The 18,942-nt window shown below is 46.7% G+C and overlaps 2 protein-coding genes across 2 annotated transcripts in view; one reads left to right on the forward strand and one right to left on the reverse strand.

Annotated features, from left to right (window-relative positions):
• The window catches only part of LOC119646914 (protein MCM10 homolog), a 37,481-nt gene that overhangs the window by 15,251 nt on the left and 3,288 nt on the right, over nt 1–18,942 (reverse strand). The window lies entirely within an intron of this gene.
• Nucleotides 1,271–2,841, forward strand: LOC119647628. The gene is made up of 3 exons (XM_038049075.1): nt 1,271–1,366; nt 1,440–1,853; nt 2,065–2,841. Exons 2-3 carry the CDS (start codon nt 1,489–1,491, stop codon nt 2,720–2,722), a joined length of 1,023 nt encoding a protein of 340 aa, XP_037905003.1. The 5' UTR covers nt 1,271–1,366; nt 1,440–1,488; the 3' UTR covers nt 2,723–2,841.

Below are 18,942 nucleotides of genomic sequence, written 5' to 3' on the forward strand. Positions count from 1 at the left end.
TTGATTACTTCCTTATCCAACTTCTAAGTGGGCATGGAGGTTTTCAGTCTTATCTGCACAGAATTGGGAAAGTGCGTTCTGCAATGAAGTGGCGGACGACGCTGAACACACCTTTTTCTTTTGCGGGTGGTGGAACGGTTTTAGTCAGCAGCTTTATGCAGACACAGTGGAGCTCTCTCCAGACAACATAGTCAGGGAGATGCTGAAGAGCGCTGGCAGTTTGAATCGTATTGGGCATTATGTTCGGGCTCTTCTTATTGCGAAGAAGATTGAACTCGACTGGCGGAGGGTTCGGACGGTAACGGGTTCCCTGAACTGACAACTCCCTTCCTCTCCTCCCCTCCCATTGATGAAAGGAATTCCCTGATTTGAAGGCTCCCAAAGCCGGGAGAGCGGGAGGACCAGTCCGCCGTAATGTGTCAAACCGTTCCAGGCTAGTTTTTTGATGGCAGGGAGGTGGTTAGTTGGTAGTCCGACAGGGTGCTATTGCGGGAGTCCAACACTCTGTGCGTAAACGCATTCACCTACCTTACTCCCGAAAAAAAAAGTGCAGACATTTTTGAAGTCCCCTTCGCGGAGCTTGACCTCTACTTTCATTCCCCGATCCCGCGACTATGCCAGTCCTACAACACCCTACAGTTTGGGTCGTTTGGCTCTGTCTCCTTCCTTAGTTTTAAGCGTGAGTTAGGTCACTTACTCGCTCTTCCCTCTGAGGACATTAGGTACTAGCAGTTTAGTTTCTGTCTATTGTCATTAAATAAATAATGTCTGTGGCCTACCGAACTGCTTTTCTAACACCTGGGGAACATCCCCCTTCAAAGCACTCTTATCTTTTTATTCTATAATGATCTCAGAGAGATGTTTCTTGTTCCCTCTCAAAAACTGCTCCCACCTATCAAATGCTCAAAGCCGATTTAGGCTGAAACGCTGCCTCACCTATGCCTTTAGCCTGGCTTAGGATTAAAGTACTGGCGGTTTTAAGATGGATATCATACGCACCCTTGTCGTGTTTGTTATAAAACGGAGCCATCTCCATCTGTTGCCATGTTTCCACTTTTGATCACGCTGCTCCCAGGGCAGAGGTGAAGCAGCGTCTGACGGGTTACCTCTGCCTTGGACGAGATCGTTAGTCATTCTCTCTATTTTTTTTATAACACGAATTTACAACGCAATCGGGGCCATTATTTCAAACAGGATTATAATGAGACCCAATTTCAATGGGAGGTTTCTGGGATTAATTTTTCGCTGATTTTGAAAATTTCAGTAAGCGTAGAAGTTCCCCTCACTGTCATTAGTGAATGTCTGCTACAAATTTGTAGACGTGTTCTAATATTTATTGTTTATGAAGAATTTCGACCCTGTCACCGTATGTATACTAACATTTTGAAACTTTCCACGACAGAAGGAAAATGAAATAAAAAAACATTCCTCCAAAATAGAAAAATTGTGAAGCCTCTGAAGAGATATATCCGATAAAACTAAAATATAATGGCAGATGAAACCCCAGAAGTACCAGCCGAACCCGAAGAAGAGGAAGCGCCACCAATCCCGGAACCGCCATCGGAAATGCATGATAAATCGGGAGAGTTAACTGGGTCACCTGAAAACAGCGCCGAACTCTTAGAAGAATTCGAACCTGTCCCCTACGTATTCCTTCTAAAAGACGCTCTGGGCCAGGACTTATCGCTTTCGCCCAATAACCTGACCAACGCCCAAATGGAGTGTCCCGCGTTTCATGTACTTCTCGATCATTTGATAGCGGTTCTGTGGTCCTTCTATTCGAAGAAACATGAATTATTGGGAACCACTCAAGCTCACTGGGCGTTGAAAATATTGGAAGGCACCAAAGACCGGCAAGTTGAATAAAGGTAGCAGGTTAGGAAAAAGTTTTCAGCTATGAGTATTCATGGGGAACACAGATTTGAAATATGTGCAAAGGAGGTGCTTCCCTCTACTATTCTGGCTGCTTTTTCCTAATCTTATATTGATCGACAGACCAATTCGGCCTTCAGCCTAAACGTAAAATTATTGTTTTTGTCTAATCCTATTCTTCCGCCCTCCTAGTCACGGGATATACAGTGCCGATGTTGCCAGAGCTATAGATGACTTACAGGACGCCTATATGGACATTTGCTCGAAAATCGACCCCAACGAAGTATCTAATCGCGAATACTCTTCTGTTCTTGAATCCACCCGTATCAACCTTAACACCTCAGCAAAAGAGAAGGTCCAAAGCTTGGATTCGTACGCTGAATTCGAAATGAGCCTTCGGAATAGAGATCCCAATTCTACAAAAACATCAAATAAAGCGGAACCTGCGCCACCGCAAACTGGTTCTTATGATGTCTTCGAAGCAGGTATCCAACATCAGAAGCGCCAAGATAGATACAATGCGTCCCAGAAAATAGATATTTCTTCGATTCATTTAGCTGATATGCTGCAAAAAGCAGAATCTGCAGTTATTGAAGAGTTGCTGGGAAGTGGATCAACCATGGAATATGAAACGGCGATTGATGAAACACCCCCGAAAGTTAGTTTCCGACCGCAGGAAGAGGACTCTCGTCTCCGACAGCAAGTGATGCTATCAGAAAGAAGTAATAAATTCCGCGATTTGGATGAACTGTTGCAAGAAATAAAGAGAATCGATGATCAGTTAGAAAGTATGAGGAAGGAGTCGGAGTCGAAGTTGGCTAACCAACTTAAAAATATTGCGGAGGATTAGATTCGGGTGCTGAACAATGAAATCATGTTTCAAATTAGGGATATGCATACAATGTTTGAAATTCCAGTGTTCATATTATCTTAGGTGAAAATTTACAGATATTTATATACAATATTCCAATGCAGTAGCTCAATATAATTATAATTAGAAGGTCCTTGTCTTACTTAGTTTCTACTCTGCTTGTTTCAACCCAAGCCTGGTTGTTGGTGTTGAGAGAGTTGGTTGCCCTTCCATCCACTAGTCACCAATGGAAACAATGGCATTCCGTTCCTTGCTCATAAACTCCGCGTTTTAAGCTTTGCTAAGTACTTTTTTGCTCCGCCCCTTATTAAAGGCAATCACGTCCCATATTCAGTCCGCTACATTGTTGATCTTGATAACCTTCCTGGCATCGTCAACCCGCAGAATGGCATTGTTCGACGATATGGAAACCGGTAGCATGGTCCGCAACCATTCCCTTGCTTGTTGACTCGCGCAGACCGTGATTAGGACCCCTTTGTTCAGATAGCTTTTGGTGAACCAAGGCTTCGTAGAGGGTCCATACCTTCATAGCCCCACTGGACTGCCTTGTCCTGCTCCGAAATTCCGCTTCCGGGTATTGATTGTATAAAACTGTCATTTTCAGGGGGATGATGATGATCACCATCAACGGCGCAACAACCGGTATCCGGTCTAGGTCTGCCTTAATAAGGAACTCCAGACATCCCGGTTTTGCGCCGAGGTTCACCAATTCGATATCCCTAAAAGCTGTCTGGTGTCCTGATCTACGCCATCGCTCCATCTCAGGCAGAATCTGCCTCGTCTTCACGGTGTCACGGGGATGATCACTTCCTCAAAATTTTCCTGAGCGTCATTGATCCGTTAGGTTTGCACTTGAAATTTTACTGCACCTACAACGATGATCAGGAAATTTCCTTTGAACTCCAGCCGAAAAGGATATCAAGCTAATCCATAAAAGCATTCGATGCTAAGGCTGGCGGCCCCACGGAAAGAGCTCTCTGTGTGGCACAATACATCACTATGTGAAGTATCCATGTCTAGGAAGTTCACATTGCCCAGTAGAAGACCGAGCTACTGGTGGAATGAACTTCAATCAGCTTATCAGTGAGCCAGACGAACGGCATAAAGGACGGCAGGTAGGATCGATTAGATGCAAAAAGAGCATGTACATAGGGAAACGCGCAGAAACCTCAAACTAGCCATACAGCGGAGTCAGACGGATTTAAATCCGTGGGGAGTGCCTATAAAATCGTGCTGGGACGATTCAGAAGCCGGTCATCACAATAAATCACGTGTCCTACCCTCTTGTTGAAAAACATTCAGGGGTTTTCCTTCAGCAAGTGAGAAGCACTGACACTTTTTGGAGATGTCTGAATGTGACGGCATTTTTCACAGTAACTATAGACGAGCTATTGGAGACAGCAGAATACACGCGCGACGGAACATCAAAAGGGGCCCTTAAGTTCGCCATGACATGTGCGCAGTTCGAGTTATTCAAAACGTATATGTTCGGGGGATATTTCTTCCAGCATGAACGCAGCAGAATCTTGTATTGCTGTCTAAGGCTGGCAAATCTCCAGGTGAGCCATCTTCGTCCTATAGACCCATAAAATATTAGAGCGGGTAATCTATAATAGACTTGCGGAGAGACAAGGAGGCCTTTCCGATCGGCGGTTGGTAAGGCCAGATCAACCATCGATGCCATCAAATTGGTTGCATGCTTAGCCGAAAATGCAAATAAGGTAAAGGATAGCAGCAAATATTGCGTGGTAGGAACCCTGAACGTGAAGCATGCATTCAATTTGGCTAATTCGAGCCTCATAAGGAACCTCCTGATGACAATTCTGTTTCGCTACTATTGTCGACAGCTACTTGCAAGAACGGAAGTTCTGGTATGACATCGACGTTGAAACCTAGAAGTACATTGTCTCTGCCAGTGTTTCACAGGGTTCCGCACTGGATCCAAAAATATGGAGGTAGGTAGGTAGGTATCAGTGGCCGCTCCGAGGAGCCCTGGCTTGTCGGGGGAACCTGGAGGAATTCAATGGAAGATGACATCTTTCCTCAAATACCTCAACCACGCTGATGACATTGGTCTGCTCCCTCTTCGGGTCATGGACTTTGTGCAAATGGCTTTGGAAAGAGAGGCAAGTAGAGTGGGATTGAAGGAACATCAACAAAACCAAGTTTTGTAATGAACTTAGGGGAAGTAGGAGGATCAGACGATCATCCTACTTCCCCTAAGTTTATTACAAATGGCGCCCAACGTGGGGCTAGGAAAATTGAATTCTTGCGATCCCATTTTGTTTTTTTTTATTTAATACCCTGTGACGGGGAGCAACGCGATTGTTGTTTCTTCCTGAACAAATACCGTGTGTGGAAGTTTTTCGACACACACGTGAAACAATTTTTGAGGTTGGGATGGCTTGACCTGCCAGTACGCCGTGACGACTGACGGTGGCATGAGTCTGCGAGGAGAGATCCCGTGGGTTGGGTGGATTCTGCTGAATCTGAAGACGATGTTGACATAAAGAACATCTCAGGAAGTCCTCAGCCTGAAATTCAAGATTGTGATTTAGACTTGGTCTGCTGGAATTGTCGACAAATTGGACATTCGTTTGAAGACTGTTTGTAGGATCCCAAAGTCTTTTATTCCGGTTGCGAACGCTCGAATACACGTAAGCCCGTATGTCCAAAATGTCGAGTTCCAGAGCCTAGCCCCAGTCACCAGGGCGTTCCTCCATTGGATGCACGCGACTGCGCAGGAGTTCCGACAACGTCTTCCACAGTAACTCCGAAAATTACCGTGTTGAAACGGTCTGACAACTTAGATATGACTTACCCGGATTTGACCCCACCACCAATTATTTCGAGAAAACCGATGTTTTCGGTTCTGAGGCTGTTGCACGTACGACTGCAACAATACCAAGCGGCCAGAGAACGGATGCGTATGCGGATGCCACAGTCTTGTCGGTACAAGTGGGAGAGACTACGTATCGATCTCAGGACAATCGACGGGACTAGCCACTCAACAGTAGGCAGAGTGCCGGCTGACATCACGTTTCGTGATCGGACGGAATCGATGTAGTACCTCCTTATCCCGTCGTTAACTCAAAATCTTTATCTTGGACCTGATTTAGTGCGCAAAGGACCTATTTGCACCTTCCATATGTTTCATCGAAAAGGTCGAGAACGTCAATCAACACCAGTTGACGACACATCAGCGAACAAGACTGGAGGCTGTCATTGGCAGTTTTCCGTCTTTCCAGTCGGAGGCCTTAGGACGTACAAGTCTGACGACACACGCCATTAATGTCGGGAATAATAAAGCGATTAAACAGAGATACTTCGCAGTCTCTTCGAAAAGCTCCTCTATGAAGAGATTGATCGGATGCTGGCTTTGGGAGTCATTGAAGAATCGCAAAATGCCTGCTCTTCGCCAGTCACCCTTGTGGTGAAGCCTGGAAAAGGGCGACTTTACCTTGATGCACACAAGAACGCTTATCCTTTACCTCACATCGAGGGGATTTTCAGTCATCTCCCGAAGGTTACGAGTCTCGATCTGAAGATGCGTTCTAGCAAATTCCTCTGGATGAGACGTCCAAGGACGAAACTGCCTTCACTGTTCCAGGGCGGCCGCTCTATCAGTTCGTGACCATGTCGTTTGGGCTCTGCAATGCACGTCAAACCATGCAGCGACTGATGGACAAAGTCATCCCTGCCCACTTACGTCATCAAGTGTTTGTATATCTGGATGACTTGTTGCTGATTACAGAGACCTTCGACCAGCCCCTGTTGCTCTTAAGCGAAGTGGCTCTCTGTATGAGAGAAGTTTGTCATGAAGGACGTTCGATACTTGGGGCACATTATCGATAACGGGACGATTTGTACCGATCCCGACAAAGTGAACGCCATCAAAGATTTTCCGCGGCCGAAAGCCGTCACACAACTACGGCAGTTTCTTGTGATGTGTGGGTGGTATCAGCGATTTGTGCCAAATTACGCTTGGCTGACTGCACCGTTGGCAGACATGCTCCAGAAGAAGCGTCAGTTTTGCTGGTCTGAGGAAGCCATCTCGGCCTTCCACGTTCTGAAAACGAGTCTCTCTTCGGCTCTAGTCCTGCATAGCCTCGACTTCTTCAAGCGTTTCGCCATACATTGTGACGCAAGTCAACATGACATAGGAGCGGCGCTGAAGCAGAAGACAGAGGAGTGAGATGAAGTTCCTATAGCGTATATGTCGAAGAAGCTTACTCAGCCTCAGCGGAAATACACTGTCACTGAACAGGAATGTTTGGCAGCGGTGGAGGCAGTGCGCAAATTCCGAGCGTGTATTGAAGGCACAACATTCGAAGTAGTAAGGAACCACGCTTCGCTCAAATGGCTGATGCACCAGTCCGACCTTAAGGGCAGACTGGCCAGATGGGCATTGAAGCTTCTAGGATTCTCGTTCATCATCAAACTCAGGAAGGGATCATAACATCTGGTTCCGGATTCTTTATTTCGAATGTGTTCACCAGCGGAGGTGAAGGGTTTGGAGAGAAGTGGGAACAACGCAGACGTGGATGTTGATTCACTACATTTTCGGTCTTCGGACTATTTGCAACGTATTAGGGAGAATACCAACAAACTCCCTGATCTGCAGGTGTGCGATGGATTGGTTTACAAGCGAACCAATCATGCTTCGGGAGATGAGCTGCAGGAACAACAGGCTTGGAAGCTTTCGATTCCGGAGGAGCTGACGACTGAGGTGCTCATCCGTGCATATGGGGGGTTGGTAAAACCTTGAGTAGACTGCGGTTGTGGTTTTATTGGCTTAAAATGGTTTCCCACGTCAAGGACTATATCCTCAATTGTGAAACGTGCAAGACGTCAAAAGTTCCCAACCAAACGCTCTAGACTCTAATGGGAAAGGGGCTCATCTCCAATCAAGTGTTTCAACGCTTGTATATCGATTTAATACCCTAGATCTCGCGTCGGAAATATACAACCAATAGTCGTTCTCGATTCTCTCTCGAAGTTTTCATTTGTGGAGCCGATTAAACGGTTTACCGCGAACGTACTGACTGAATGCTTGTAGAAGAGAATCTTTCATGTGTTTGGAATACCTGAGTCAATCACGTCTGATAATGGGGTACAGTTCAAATCCGTGGCTTTCAACGATCTTTTGAACCAGTATGGCATTCAACACATTTACACTGCTTTATACTCCCCGCAGGCAAACGCCTTGGAGAGAGTTAATCGCTCACTGTTGGCTGCTATACGCGTTCATATCGGTTCTGATCAAAGAAATTGGGATAACAAGCTGTCATCCATCAACTGTGCCTTTTGTTCAGCGAAATACGTCTAGATAGGGACTTCCCCTTATCACGTCATTTTACGACGACTGAACCCCTTGCATGATGCGACCTTAGAGGACTGTTCTCAGGATAAACTTGCTATTCTGAAAGCAGAGGTTCAGAGGCACATCCTCCAAGTAAGAGAGACATAAGAAAGGGGTTACAACTCCCGAGCTCAAGAGGGAAATTTTTATTTGGCAGGGGAGACAGCTGTGAAGGCGAGAAGTGAGATTCGAAAAATTTCCGCGGGGAGCAGCTGGTGAAGCGGATCTTTTCCGACGGATGCAGAGGCAGGAGGGTAAAAGGATACGTTGGAGAAGAGGAAGTTGCGGATGGTTTTAAAGGCGCCGATGGAGTTGTTATCCCAGCGAGCGACGTGAACCTGGAGGGACTCGAAGTGATTGCTTCAATACCAATGCTGGTATCGTTCGCGATTTGACTTCTGCCATTGCGGACAATTGTCCAATAACTCCAATCGTGATTATTACAAATCCTGTGAACTCGTGTGTATCAAGTGTATCTAAAATCCAAAGGAAACAACTATCCCCGTAGTCCCCCCGGTGTTTCTATTTTGGATATTGTTCTTGCTCGAAAATTCATTTCGGATCCACGTAAAGTTGGTGTGAATACCGTTTTATTCAGGTGATCGGTCGATATTCTGGTGTTACAATTATTCCGGTGATATCACAATGCAAACCAAAAGTGTCGTTTTCGCAGCCCGATCTTGAGAAAATCCCAGCACTTAGCATATAAGCAACCGCGAAATCTAAAAGGGTTTTATTTACCTTTATAGGCACATCCTCTGAAATATTGGCCTGAGGATGTAAAGGATGAGTGGAAACCTCAGGGGCCGCGCATCAATAAATATCTGAGGCAAAAGATTGTGACCCGTCGTGGATCTTCCCTCTCGATCGCGGCTCTCGGGCCCGGAGACTTACGGCTCCACGCGCGCGGTCCGGTTTCCTGTGTTAGCTCGCGTTCTGTTTTTTTTTTTTCATTAGGCCATCGCGAATTCCTTCGGTTGTTGTCTATTTTTAAATCCGATGCGGAACCACGCATCGGTATAGACACGTTAATTTTGAATCAATGGCAGGTGAGGAATCAAAGCGCTCAAAGAAACTCCATCCCCCCACATTCCCGAGCCTGGCTAGCACAGAAGCGTGCAAGAACGTGTCGACCAAATGAAAGACGCGATCCACCCCCTTGGGGTCACCAAGCCGGGTAAGCGGTACATCAATCGAAATACTTGACTTTGGAATGATGATGTTGAAATCAAGGTCCGTGAAAAGAAACGCCTCTACCACAAATTTCTCGACGATAAAACGCCTCCTAATTGGCAAATTTATAAGAATGCAAACCGGGAAGCAAAGAAAGTGGTCGCTGTCACCCGAGCGGACTATTACAAAAATCTTTACGATAAACTGGAAACTCGGGATGGCGAGAGAGATTTGTATCGACTTGTTAAAAGCCGTAATGAACGCACACAGGATATCGAGCACTTCTGTTGCGTTAATGACAAGAACGGTACTTTGCTTACCAACCGTCGAGCCGCAACGGCTAGGTGGCGAGAATACTTCGAGCAGATTTCAACTGAAGAATTTGCTGATATTTGGACCAGTTCCACCTGTCAGTGCAACTGAAGTCGAGGAAGCAATAAAACGAATGAAATCAGGGAAAGCCACAAGACCTGACGACATCGCATCTGACCTCTGGAAAGCGAAAAGCTGGGACCCAACGCTGTGGCTCAGTGAATTCTTTAATCGGGTTATTCAGGAAGGAAAAACACCATTTGACTGGCAAGAACGTACCACTGTTCCAATATGGAAAAAGGAAGGGAGTCCAGCAGAATGTTCAAATTACCGTCCATGAAGATTTTTGAACGCATTCTTGACAACTGTATTCGCGAAATCGTTGAAATAACCGTGAATCAAGCCGGATTTGTCAAGAACTATGGAACTTCTGACGCCATACACGCTGCGCATGGAGAAACACTGTGAGAAGCATCGCCCTCTTTACATTGCATTTCTGGACCTAGAAAAAGGGTTTGACCGTGTGCGACACGAACTCATCTGGCATGCGTTATGACAACACTTAGTTCCAGAAGAACTCGTGCGCTGTATTCAACTGCTCTCCCACGATCCGAAAAGTAAAGTTCGAGAACAGAACCCTGTGTAACACCCATGGAGACAATGTATTCTTTGGTTCCATTGTCTGGGTCGTACTAGAGTCTTCTTGTGGATGTCGATTAGCGCAGCTAAGTAACTGGGTACACCAATCGCCATCAATGACCTTATAAGGTTCGAACTGGCCGAGTTGAACGCATTTGCTAGTGCCACTCCTCCCGTGCATTATTTTTCAGCTAAGCCAGTAACTAGTTTGATGGCGGTGACGGTTGATCTGGCCGTGCGGAAGCCGAATTGTCGGTCTGATAAGCCTCTCAGACTATCTACAGCCGGAAGCAATCAGTTGTAGATTATTTGCTCCAACATTTTCCCAATAGTGTCCAACAGATATATAGGTCTGTAGGAAGATGGTTTACTAGGAGGCTAACCAGATTTAGGCAACAACACTAGCCTTTGTCTTTTCCATGTCTCGGGAAAGATCCCATCCGCGAAGCATGCTTCAAACAACTCTACGAAAATGTCTGGCCTCGACTTAACAGCCAACTTAAGGACTTAAGGACTATTTTGGTATGGCGTATGGTGCTTTGGTGTTTTCCAACCGACCGCAAATCTCCAATACTTCGTTTGTCGTTACCGGAGGTATTACAGCCACATCTAAAGATGTCTATAGATTGTAACCGCTTCTACGGTTTCCTGAGAGAAGAAACTCTGAACCATTTTCAGTAGGAGATAGGTACATGTAATTTGCGGAGCTGCCTGATCTCTAAATCTCCCCATCACAACCCTGTAGGCGCTTCCCCATGGGTTTATATCCACCTTTGCGCAGAGTTTCTTCAAGCAGTTCCTCTTGCTTCTCTGTATAGCCAGCTTTAGGTTTCTTCGAGCTGCCTTGTAATTTCGCTGCTTCACTTTCTGGTCAATCCTGCCCATTGTTCTCTGAGCCGCTCGTCTTGCCCGATGACACGACCGAAAATCAGACAATTCACTATTCCACCAGCAGTTGCGCCTTCTACTGGCGAAAATATAACGTCTTGACATCGATTAGTCGCATGCCTTCGCGATACACATTATGATATGGAGGGCTCTTTCCGAGGATATACCTGATATAGGGTCCTGGTCCAGCACACACCTGTGAATATTAGCTTGATTTCGCAGACCAAACTGACGTTCTCCTTATTCTTGGAGGAGCAGATTTCCAACCGCTTGGCTTGCTTTTCAGGTTAAAGACTATTGCCTGGTGATTACTATGGATGTACTGTTTACTGGATCGTCAGTGAAGGACTAACAAAAGTCAGGTAAGTATTAATGTGACCGTCATTAACCAATATGATATTTATTTGCGCGAAAGCCTCCAAGAGACAACGCTCCCTGGCGGGGTATCAAAACCGCTTCGTGTCTCTGTGGGTGTTCATCGAGGAAGCGGCCTCTCACCACTTCTCTTTGTTCTTGTTATGGACACCGTCACACGGGATATCCAACGTCCAGCGCCCTACACACTGCTTTATGCAGATGATGTTTTAATAGCGCCTAATAACAAAAATGATCTCGAGTAACTTGTCCAAAAATGCGCGGGTGGCGTGTCACATTTTGATCACATCCGAAATGAGGATATCCGCGATCGTTATGGGGTTGCGAGAGAGGCGTCTTCGATGGTATGGTCACGCAATTCGTGCTAACGAGAATTCACTTGCCAAGATTGGTCTGAACATCGAAGTTGATGGTAAATGACCAAAAGGCCGGCCGAAAGAACGGTGGCTTGATACGCTGGATGGGGATTTAAAAGCCTCGAGATTGCATCCAGATCAGGCATTTGATCGAATCAAATCGCGAAGCCGATCACGACGAGCCGACCCCGCTTGTGAACGGGACAAAGGCTGAATAAAAAGAAGATGGAAAGTGACCCCCATTGTCAGTCGAAAGCTCCAAGCATACTTTAACACCTGTGTGTGTGGGATTATCGGAGTATGATGGTCTCACATTATTAAAAACGAAGAACTTGTTCGGCACACAGGCCCGGCACCTGTGCGTCATATGACCGGAAGGCGGAAGTGGCAGGAGGTGCCTATCAGTGGCTGCTCCGAGGAGTCCAATTAGCGCTGTGGTGCGTCGTTTTGATGTCACAAACACCTAAGGCCATGACTGCTGTGATAAGAGCGAGAGACTGAAGGGCATTTCAACGAACCGCAGCAATGGCTGACGCGCTATACTTCACCAAATGTAAATGTCAAACATTCTACGATGATGGTTCATAAACAGAACAGGCTGCTGGAACAGGAGTCTACCTTCCGAATAGAAACAAAGAATGAGGTTTCCTTTTAGGACTATATGTAAGTCGATCAGACTAGAGTGTAAGCGGTTCTAAGGACAACAACCTGGATGATTGACGATCGGTTGAAGCGCAGGCGCATCATAATCTCAAAAATCGTCCAAGAATGTAGGAATCGTTCGTTTAAACCCTATTTCTAGATACAATACGCTGGGACTACTGTGGAACATTGTGGTATAGAGGCAAATGAAATATGGGATGCCTTAGTAAAAGAACGTTCAATTTCCCTCAAACTTGGACTATAACCAGCAATTTGAGTGCAAGAAGTGTTGATTAATTCCCCACCCCCCTTCAAAAAACTCCCCGTTATTCGCGACCCTCATCCTGGCTTTCTGCCTTATTCCAACTGCACCACCCCTCCATCACTGACCCCTTCTTTCGCCGTAGTTACCAGGAGACAAGTAAGATCCTAAACCCTCAAATCTTCATCGCCCCAACACTCTTCCATTCACAGGGGCTTCTTTTATCACAACTACCTCTGTCTGCCTCCTCAAGATAGACCCGAAGCGTACTTACAATTCCTCTTCAAATTGCTAGACAGCCAAAATTAAGGTGCTCATACTCAACACTAATTCGCTCTTCATAAGTTCCTCGAGAAGACTGAACCCAATCACACTCTCCTAAACGAAACCAGACGTGAGGAAGGCTCCAATGTTAAGCTGAACGTTCTCGGTTACATCACATTCCGCAATGATGCGGGAAGAGGCACAATTGGGACTAAGAGCAAATACCATCCCATCGGATGCACTTGCCTGTTAGCAGTGGTCAGACTACCTGTCAGGGGCGGCGGCGTCCTCCGAGTCCTAATCGGGTCTCTCTACTTCCTGGGCGGTACCAGCGGTACAGGTCGACACCTCACTCCCATTCTGCCCGTTTTCCTCTTCGATAGTGACCTTGAGGCCAGGCATGGAACCAGGGGCGACTCAGTTAATAACGATCGGTTCCGTTAGGCGCATTCCTTAGCGCGGACATCATTAAAGCGGGGGAACCAACCTTTCCACCATGGTCCCCTTCCTAGACGGCTTTATAATCTCATCCAATCTCTCAGCATGTGTTACTAGCTTTTTCTCACTGGCAGCTCTCTCCGACCACCATGCACTCAGTCTCTCGTCCGCACAAATGCAGACTGCGACAATTTTCAACGCGACTTATCCCGAACGCTGCGTCCTCCTCTGAACAAATCGCGTATTCACTCCAATGAAGAGCTAGCCACTTACATTTATAAATTCAACTCTTCCTTCGAAACCACAGTTGACAAAAATGCTCCCGACAAAGTCTGGTTACTACAAATACAGATGTCTTTCCACCTCAACCTTCCTCTTACTGACTAATCAGTGAAGGAGATGATTACTTTCACCGATACAACATTGACTACCGTCTTCTCCCCGAGATCATTAAAAACCTGGCCCCCAAGTTTTCTCAATCGATTGGCTGGATGGAAAAAGCCTTTTCTCAAGTTAACTACTCCCCGATAAATGCTACGCGGTTACTCATGGAAAAACACCGTGAGAAGCATCGCCCTCTTTACATTGCCTTTCTGGATCTAGAGAAAGCGTTTGACCGTGTGCCACATGAACTCATCTGGTATGCTTTACGACAACACTTAGTGCCAGAAGAACTCGAGCGCTGGGTTCAATTGCTCTACCACGATCCGAAAAGTAAAGTTCGAAGTATGGCGAAACCGCTTCGTGTCTCTGTTGGTGTTCATCAAGAAAGCGCCCTCTCATCACTCCTCTTTGTTCTTGTTATGGACACCGTCACACGGGATATTCATCGTCCAGCGCCCTGTACACTGCTTTATGCAGATGATGTTTTCCTAGCATCTGATAGCAAAAATGATCTCGAGGAACTTGTCCAAAAATGGAATGATCGCCTCATGCAACACGATCTCAGATTGAATTTGAATAAAAATAAATTTTTGACGACCGATCCCCATGAAACAGGCACAATCACTGGCAGCGGCAGTACTCTGCCCAGAACTGAGAGATTTAAATACCTCGGGTCAACGCTATCAGCCAATGGAAAACTGCGTTATGAAATTGCTTCACGCATTAACGCAACCTGGATGAGGTGGCGTTCCACAACTGGTGTTCTTTGTGATCGACGTATCAACGAACGTCTTAAATCTAAAATTTACCGCGATGTTGTCCGTCCTGTCTCTCTCTGGTTCTGAGTGTTGGCCGACTATAAAAGACAATGAACGGCGTCTTGCGGTAATGGAGATGAAGATGGTGCGTTGGACTAGTGGCGTGGCACGTTTTGATCACATCCGAAATGAGGATATCCGCGAATGTTATGGGGTTGCACCGATCGTAGGAAAGTTGCGAGAGAGGCGTCTTCGATAGTATGGTCACGCAATTCGTGCTAACGAGAATTCACTTAGCAAGATTGGTCTAAACATCGAAGTCGATGATAAACGACCAAAAGGCAGGTCGAAACAACGGCGGCTTGATACGCTGGACATCGGGAAACCGATGCTGTAGAAATTCTGGCGGAGCCAACTTCCTGACAAATCAGGACAAAGCTCGACATAAGGGGAATCCTTCTCTCCCAATGAAGTCTCAATGGGGGCTTTTTATAGTGACCTTCGAGCCCTCTCAAGAGCTCAACGACGCCTTCAAGGTGAAATACATTCTACATCAGAAGGTTACCTTTGAAAAAATAAGACCATTGGGACAAATTCAATGTTTCAATTGTCAAAATTTTGGGCACGTTGCTCAAAATTGTACAACTGTACATCGGTGCGTTAAGTGCACCACAAAACACTCCCGTGGCGACTGCCCACGCCCCTCAACGGAGGTGCCGTAATGCTGCAACTGCGGCAAACTCGGACATCCCGCCAGCTTCCGCGGTTGCCCAGCATATAAAGATATGCTGGCCCGAAAAGAAGCTGCCAAAGTCCGCAAATCTAAAGAAGCACAGCAGACCAAACAGGCAGTAGCACAACTGTCGCAAAGTTTGGCCAAACCAAGCATATCTTACGCCCAAGCCATGAAACAATCACTGCCCCGGGTGGCCCCTGCACCTTCCCCTCCAACAAAGTCTCTCCCAAACCAGCCGGCTGCATTCCCTGAATTGGTTGGAGCCCTCACCTCAGCCAGCACGAATGAACAACGGCAATTCGCTGCCATTAAACTTATTCTTAATTTATGGAGTTAAGTATCGTTACTTTTAACTCCGCGTCCCTTGTATCTCACACCAAACGTGCCACTGCCCAGGTGTTGATCGACTCTTTGAAAGCAGACATTTATTGCGTTTCGGAGACCCATCTTAAAAGCAGGCATAACGTGAACTTCACCGGATATAATACCATCCGGGACGATAACAACACCGGCTCTGCCCTATTAATCAAAAAAGATTATGAATTCGAGGAAGTCGCCATAGACAACCTGCTAACCTGTTCCGCTGCCGCGGCTTCCATTAAAACGGCTGGCAATAAACGGATTCTCATTGTCTCCGTTTATATTAGGTGCCAATCTAGAAATGAGGAACTGGGCCATGACTTAAAAGTCTTGAGCGATCTCCAATTGAAATCTAATTACCATGTCTTTGGAGGCGACTTCAACTCTAGGTACACTCACTGGGGCGACACGGGCATTAACTGTAATGGGCAAACCCTGCTCAAATGGATCCACGACCCTTTCTCGCCTACCAATCTCGTGATGGTCTTGCCGAATTCTCCGTCAAGGCCCAGTAGTCAATCTATATTAGACTACTTTCTTCTGTCTATGGAAATGAAGCAAAGCTTTCAGGTAATATCATGTGAGACCTCACCAGGCATGTCCGACCATTTCGCGGTCAATCTTAAACTGTCCTCACCTCTTTCTATGAAAAAGAGAGTAATGACCACAATTAGGTCTTTCGCCCACACTGACTGGGATAAATTCAGGGCTGAGTTAGCACCAAATCTCAACTTGAAAAAGAGGGTCGAAATCGATCAAATATCTAGGAATCAACTTCAACGAATTCCTAAGATTTAACGACCATGTTAAACTCGCCATTGGCAAAGCAAATGGTGCATTGCGCAAGATCTACTTTCTTCTTCGCAAAAAAGTGGGTCTAAGCACCAAAACTAAGCTGATCCTATATAAGACCCTCATCAGGCCCATCATATGCTATGGAGCCCCTTCGTGGATCACTTGCTTTTCGAAAGCTATGGATAAATGCATTTCTTTCGAAGGCCGTGTATTAAGACATTGCACTGGATTGTCTTACAATTGGGAGACTAAGAAGTGCGGCAGGAACGCCATAGTATACCGGCGAGCAAATATAGACCCCATTAGAAAATATATTCTCAACATTACGGAGCGGTTTTTCAATAAACTTGTAAACCATTCAAACCCAAAAATTAGAAGACTGCATGAGCAGGGCAAAACAGGGCTTCGGAAACCCAGTACCGGCGGTTTTTGGGAGTGAGCAAGCGGGCTCCCGGCCGTCGATATCCAACGACCGCATTGCCTCAGTAGTGGGAACCTTGGCTACTGTGGCATCTAATGTTACAAGCGTACGGGAGGAACTTGAACTGGCTCCAGTGATGGACCCGTTCAGAAGGAGCTCGATTTTTCGCAGATCCCCTCCCACACGAGCACAAACCCCCACGATCGCTACCCCCAGTGGGAAGCCTATAGCGGGAGTCTTTGATGTGGAAGAATCACTGACGCCTATTCACTCGAGCGATGTTTTGGGCAATGATCAGTCTGGAGCTGCCTTTACTGCCCTCGGTAAAAAGATCATGGAGCTGTGTGAGTTTATAAAGGAGCGCAGGAACATTCACCAAAATATAAGGGCCATGATAAGAAGCATCCGTTTGACGTACGGCAAGGCCCAGGATGAGCGAGTAGGGAAGTCGTCGATTGGGAAAGTGATCCAGGCAACTCAAGTAACGCCGGTTCAAAACCGGGGAAGAGGCTGCGCGAGAAGCTGATTGACTCAACAGGCCAGCAAACCCCGAAAAGAAAAAAGGACTCAACTCCCAAAAAGGCGGGGTTCATGAAAAGTACGTCTGAAGCTGCCAGTGAAAATACTGCAGTGGCTACCTCGAGAAAAGAGATTGAACCTTCAAAGGCGGATGCAGAAGCTTGGAGGAAGGTAGAACCGTGGAAAAGAAATTATCGGAGGAAGATTAGACCGGAGGTGATTTTCATTTCCAAACGGGGCGAAGGGTCATACGCCGACATTCTCAGGAAAATGAAGGCAGACCCCGAACTCACCAATTTGGGAGACAATGTCAGCCGCATTAGACGGTCCCAGAAGGGAGATCTTATGTTGGAACTTAAGAAATCCAAGGATGTAACCGCGGACAAATTCTTAAGCCAAATCGGGAAGACATTAGAGCAGGAAGCCGACATAAGAGCTAGCAGGCCGGAGATCACTATAATCTGCAAAGATATAGATGAAATCACGACGAAGGAGGAGGTTCGCGAAGCGTTGGAGAAACAGTTCGATCTTGCCGAACTACAAGAGTCAGTGGTGAAAACGCTAAGGAAAGCCTATGGGGGAACACAAACCGCCATCATCAGCCTACTAGTAGAGAACGCACTCAAACTGTTAGCAGCAGGGTGAGTGAGAATAGGCTGGGTTATGTGTCACCTTAGGGAACAGGTGGCGTTAAAACGGTGCTTTAGATGCCTTGGCTTTGGTCACATTGCGAAGGCATGCACTAACCCAAATGACAGGTCAAAGCAATGCAGGAGATGCGGAGTGGAAGGCCATATCACCAAGGACTGCGGAGCTGACCCAAATTGTCTACTGTGCAAAGGAAAGGAGGGTGTGGACCATCGGCACATTGCGGGCAGCAGCAGGTGCCCGGAATACAGAAGAGCCCTTAGCACAAATCGCAGATGAGGTTGATACAAATCAACCTCAACCACTGCGAGGCGGCGCAGGATCTACTCGCGCAAACCATCCGCGAGAAAAACATCGATGTGGCCATACTAAGTGAACCATACCGAAACCACGGTGGTAGCGTTTGGGTCAAAGACCAAACGGGCCAAGCAGCGCTGTGGACTTGTGGAGAACAAGCCTTCCAGGAAATAATGGAGCACCCGGAGGAGGGCTTCATCAGAGCGAAGGTGAAGGGCATCCACATCTACAGCTGCTATGCTCCACCCAGCGCTACACTCGTCGAGTATGAGCGGATGCTTGCTGCTCTTGTTTTGGATGCAAGAGGACGTTGGCCGATCATAATAGGAGGCGATTTCAATGCGTGGGCTCTTGAATGGGGCAGCCGGATAACTAATGTCAGGGGACGTGTTCTCCTCGAGGCATTCGCGGAGCTGGACGTGGTGCTGGCGAATGTTGGGTCTTCGTACACTTTCCGGGGAAGGGGCCTGGGGTCCATAGTGGACCTGACATACGTGAGTGCCACTTTAGCCAATAGAATCGCTTGGCATGTCAGTGAGGACTATACTCACTGCGACCACCAGGCAATCT

This window comes from Hermetia illucens, chromosome 1 (genome assembly GCF_905115235.1).
Source record: "Hermetia illucens chromosome 1, iHerIll2.2.curated.20191125, whole genome shotgun sequence".
In the NCBI taxonomy this organism is placed as follows: Eukaryota; Metazoa; Arthropoda; class Insecta; order Diptera; family Stratiomyidae; genus Hermetia; species Hermetia illucens.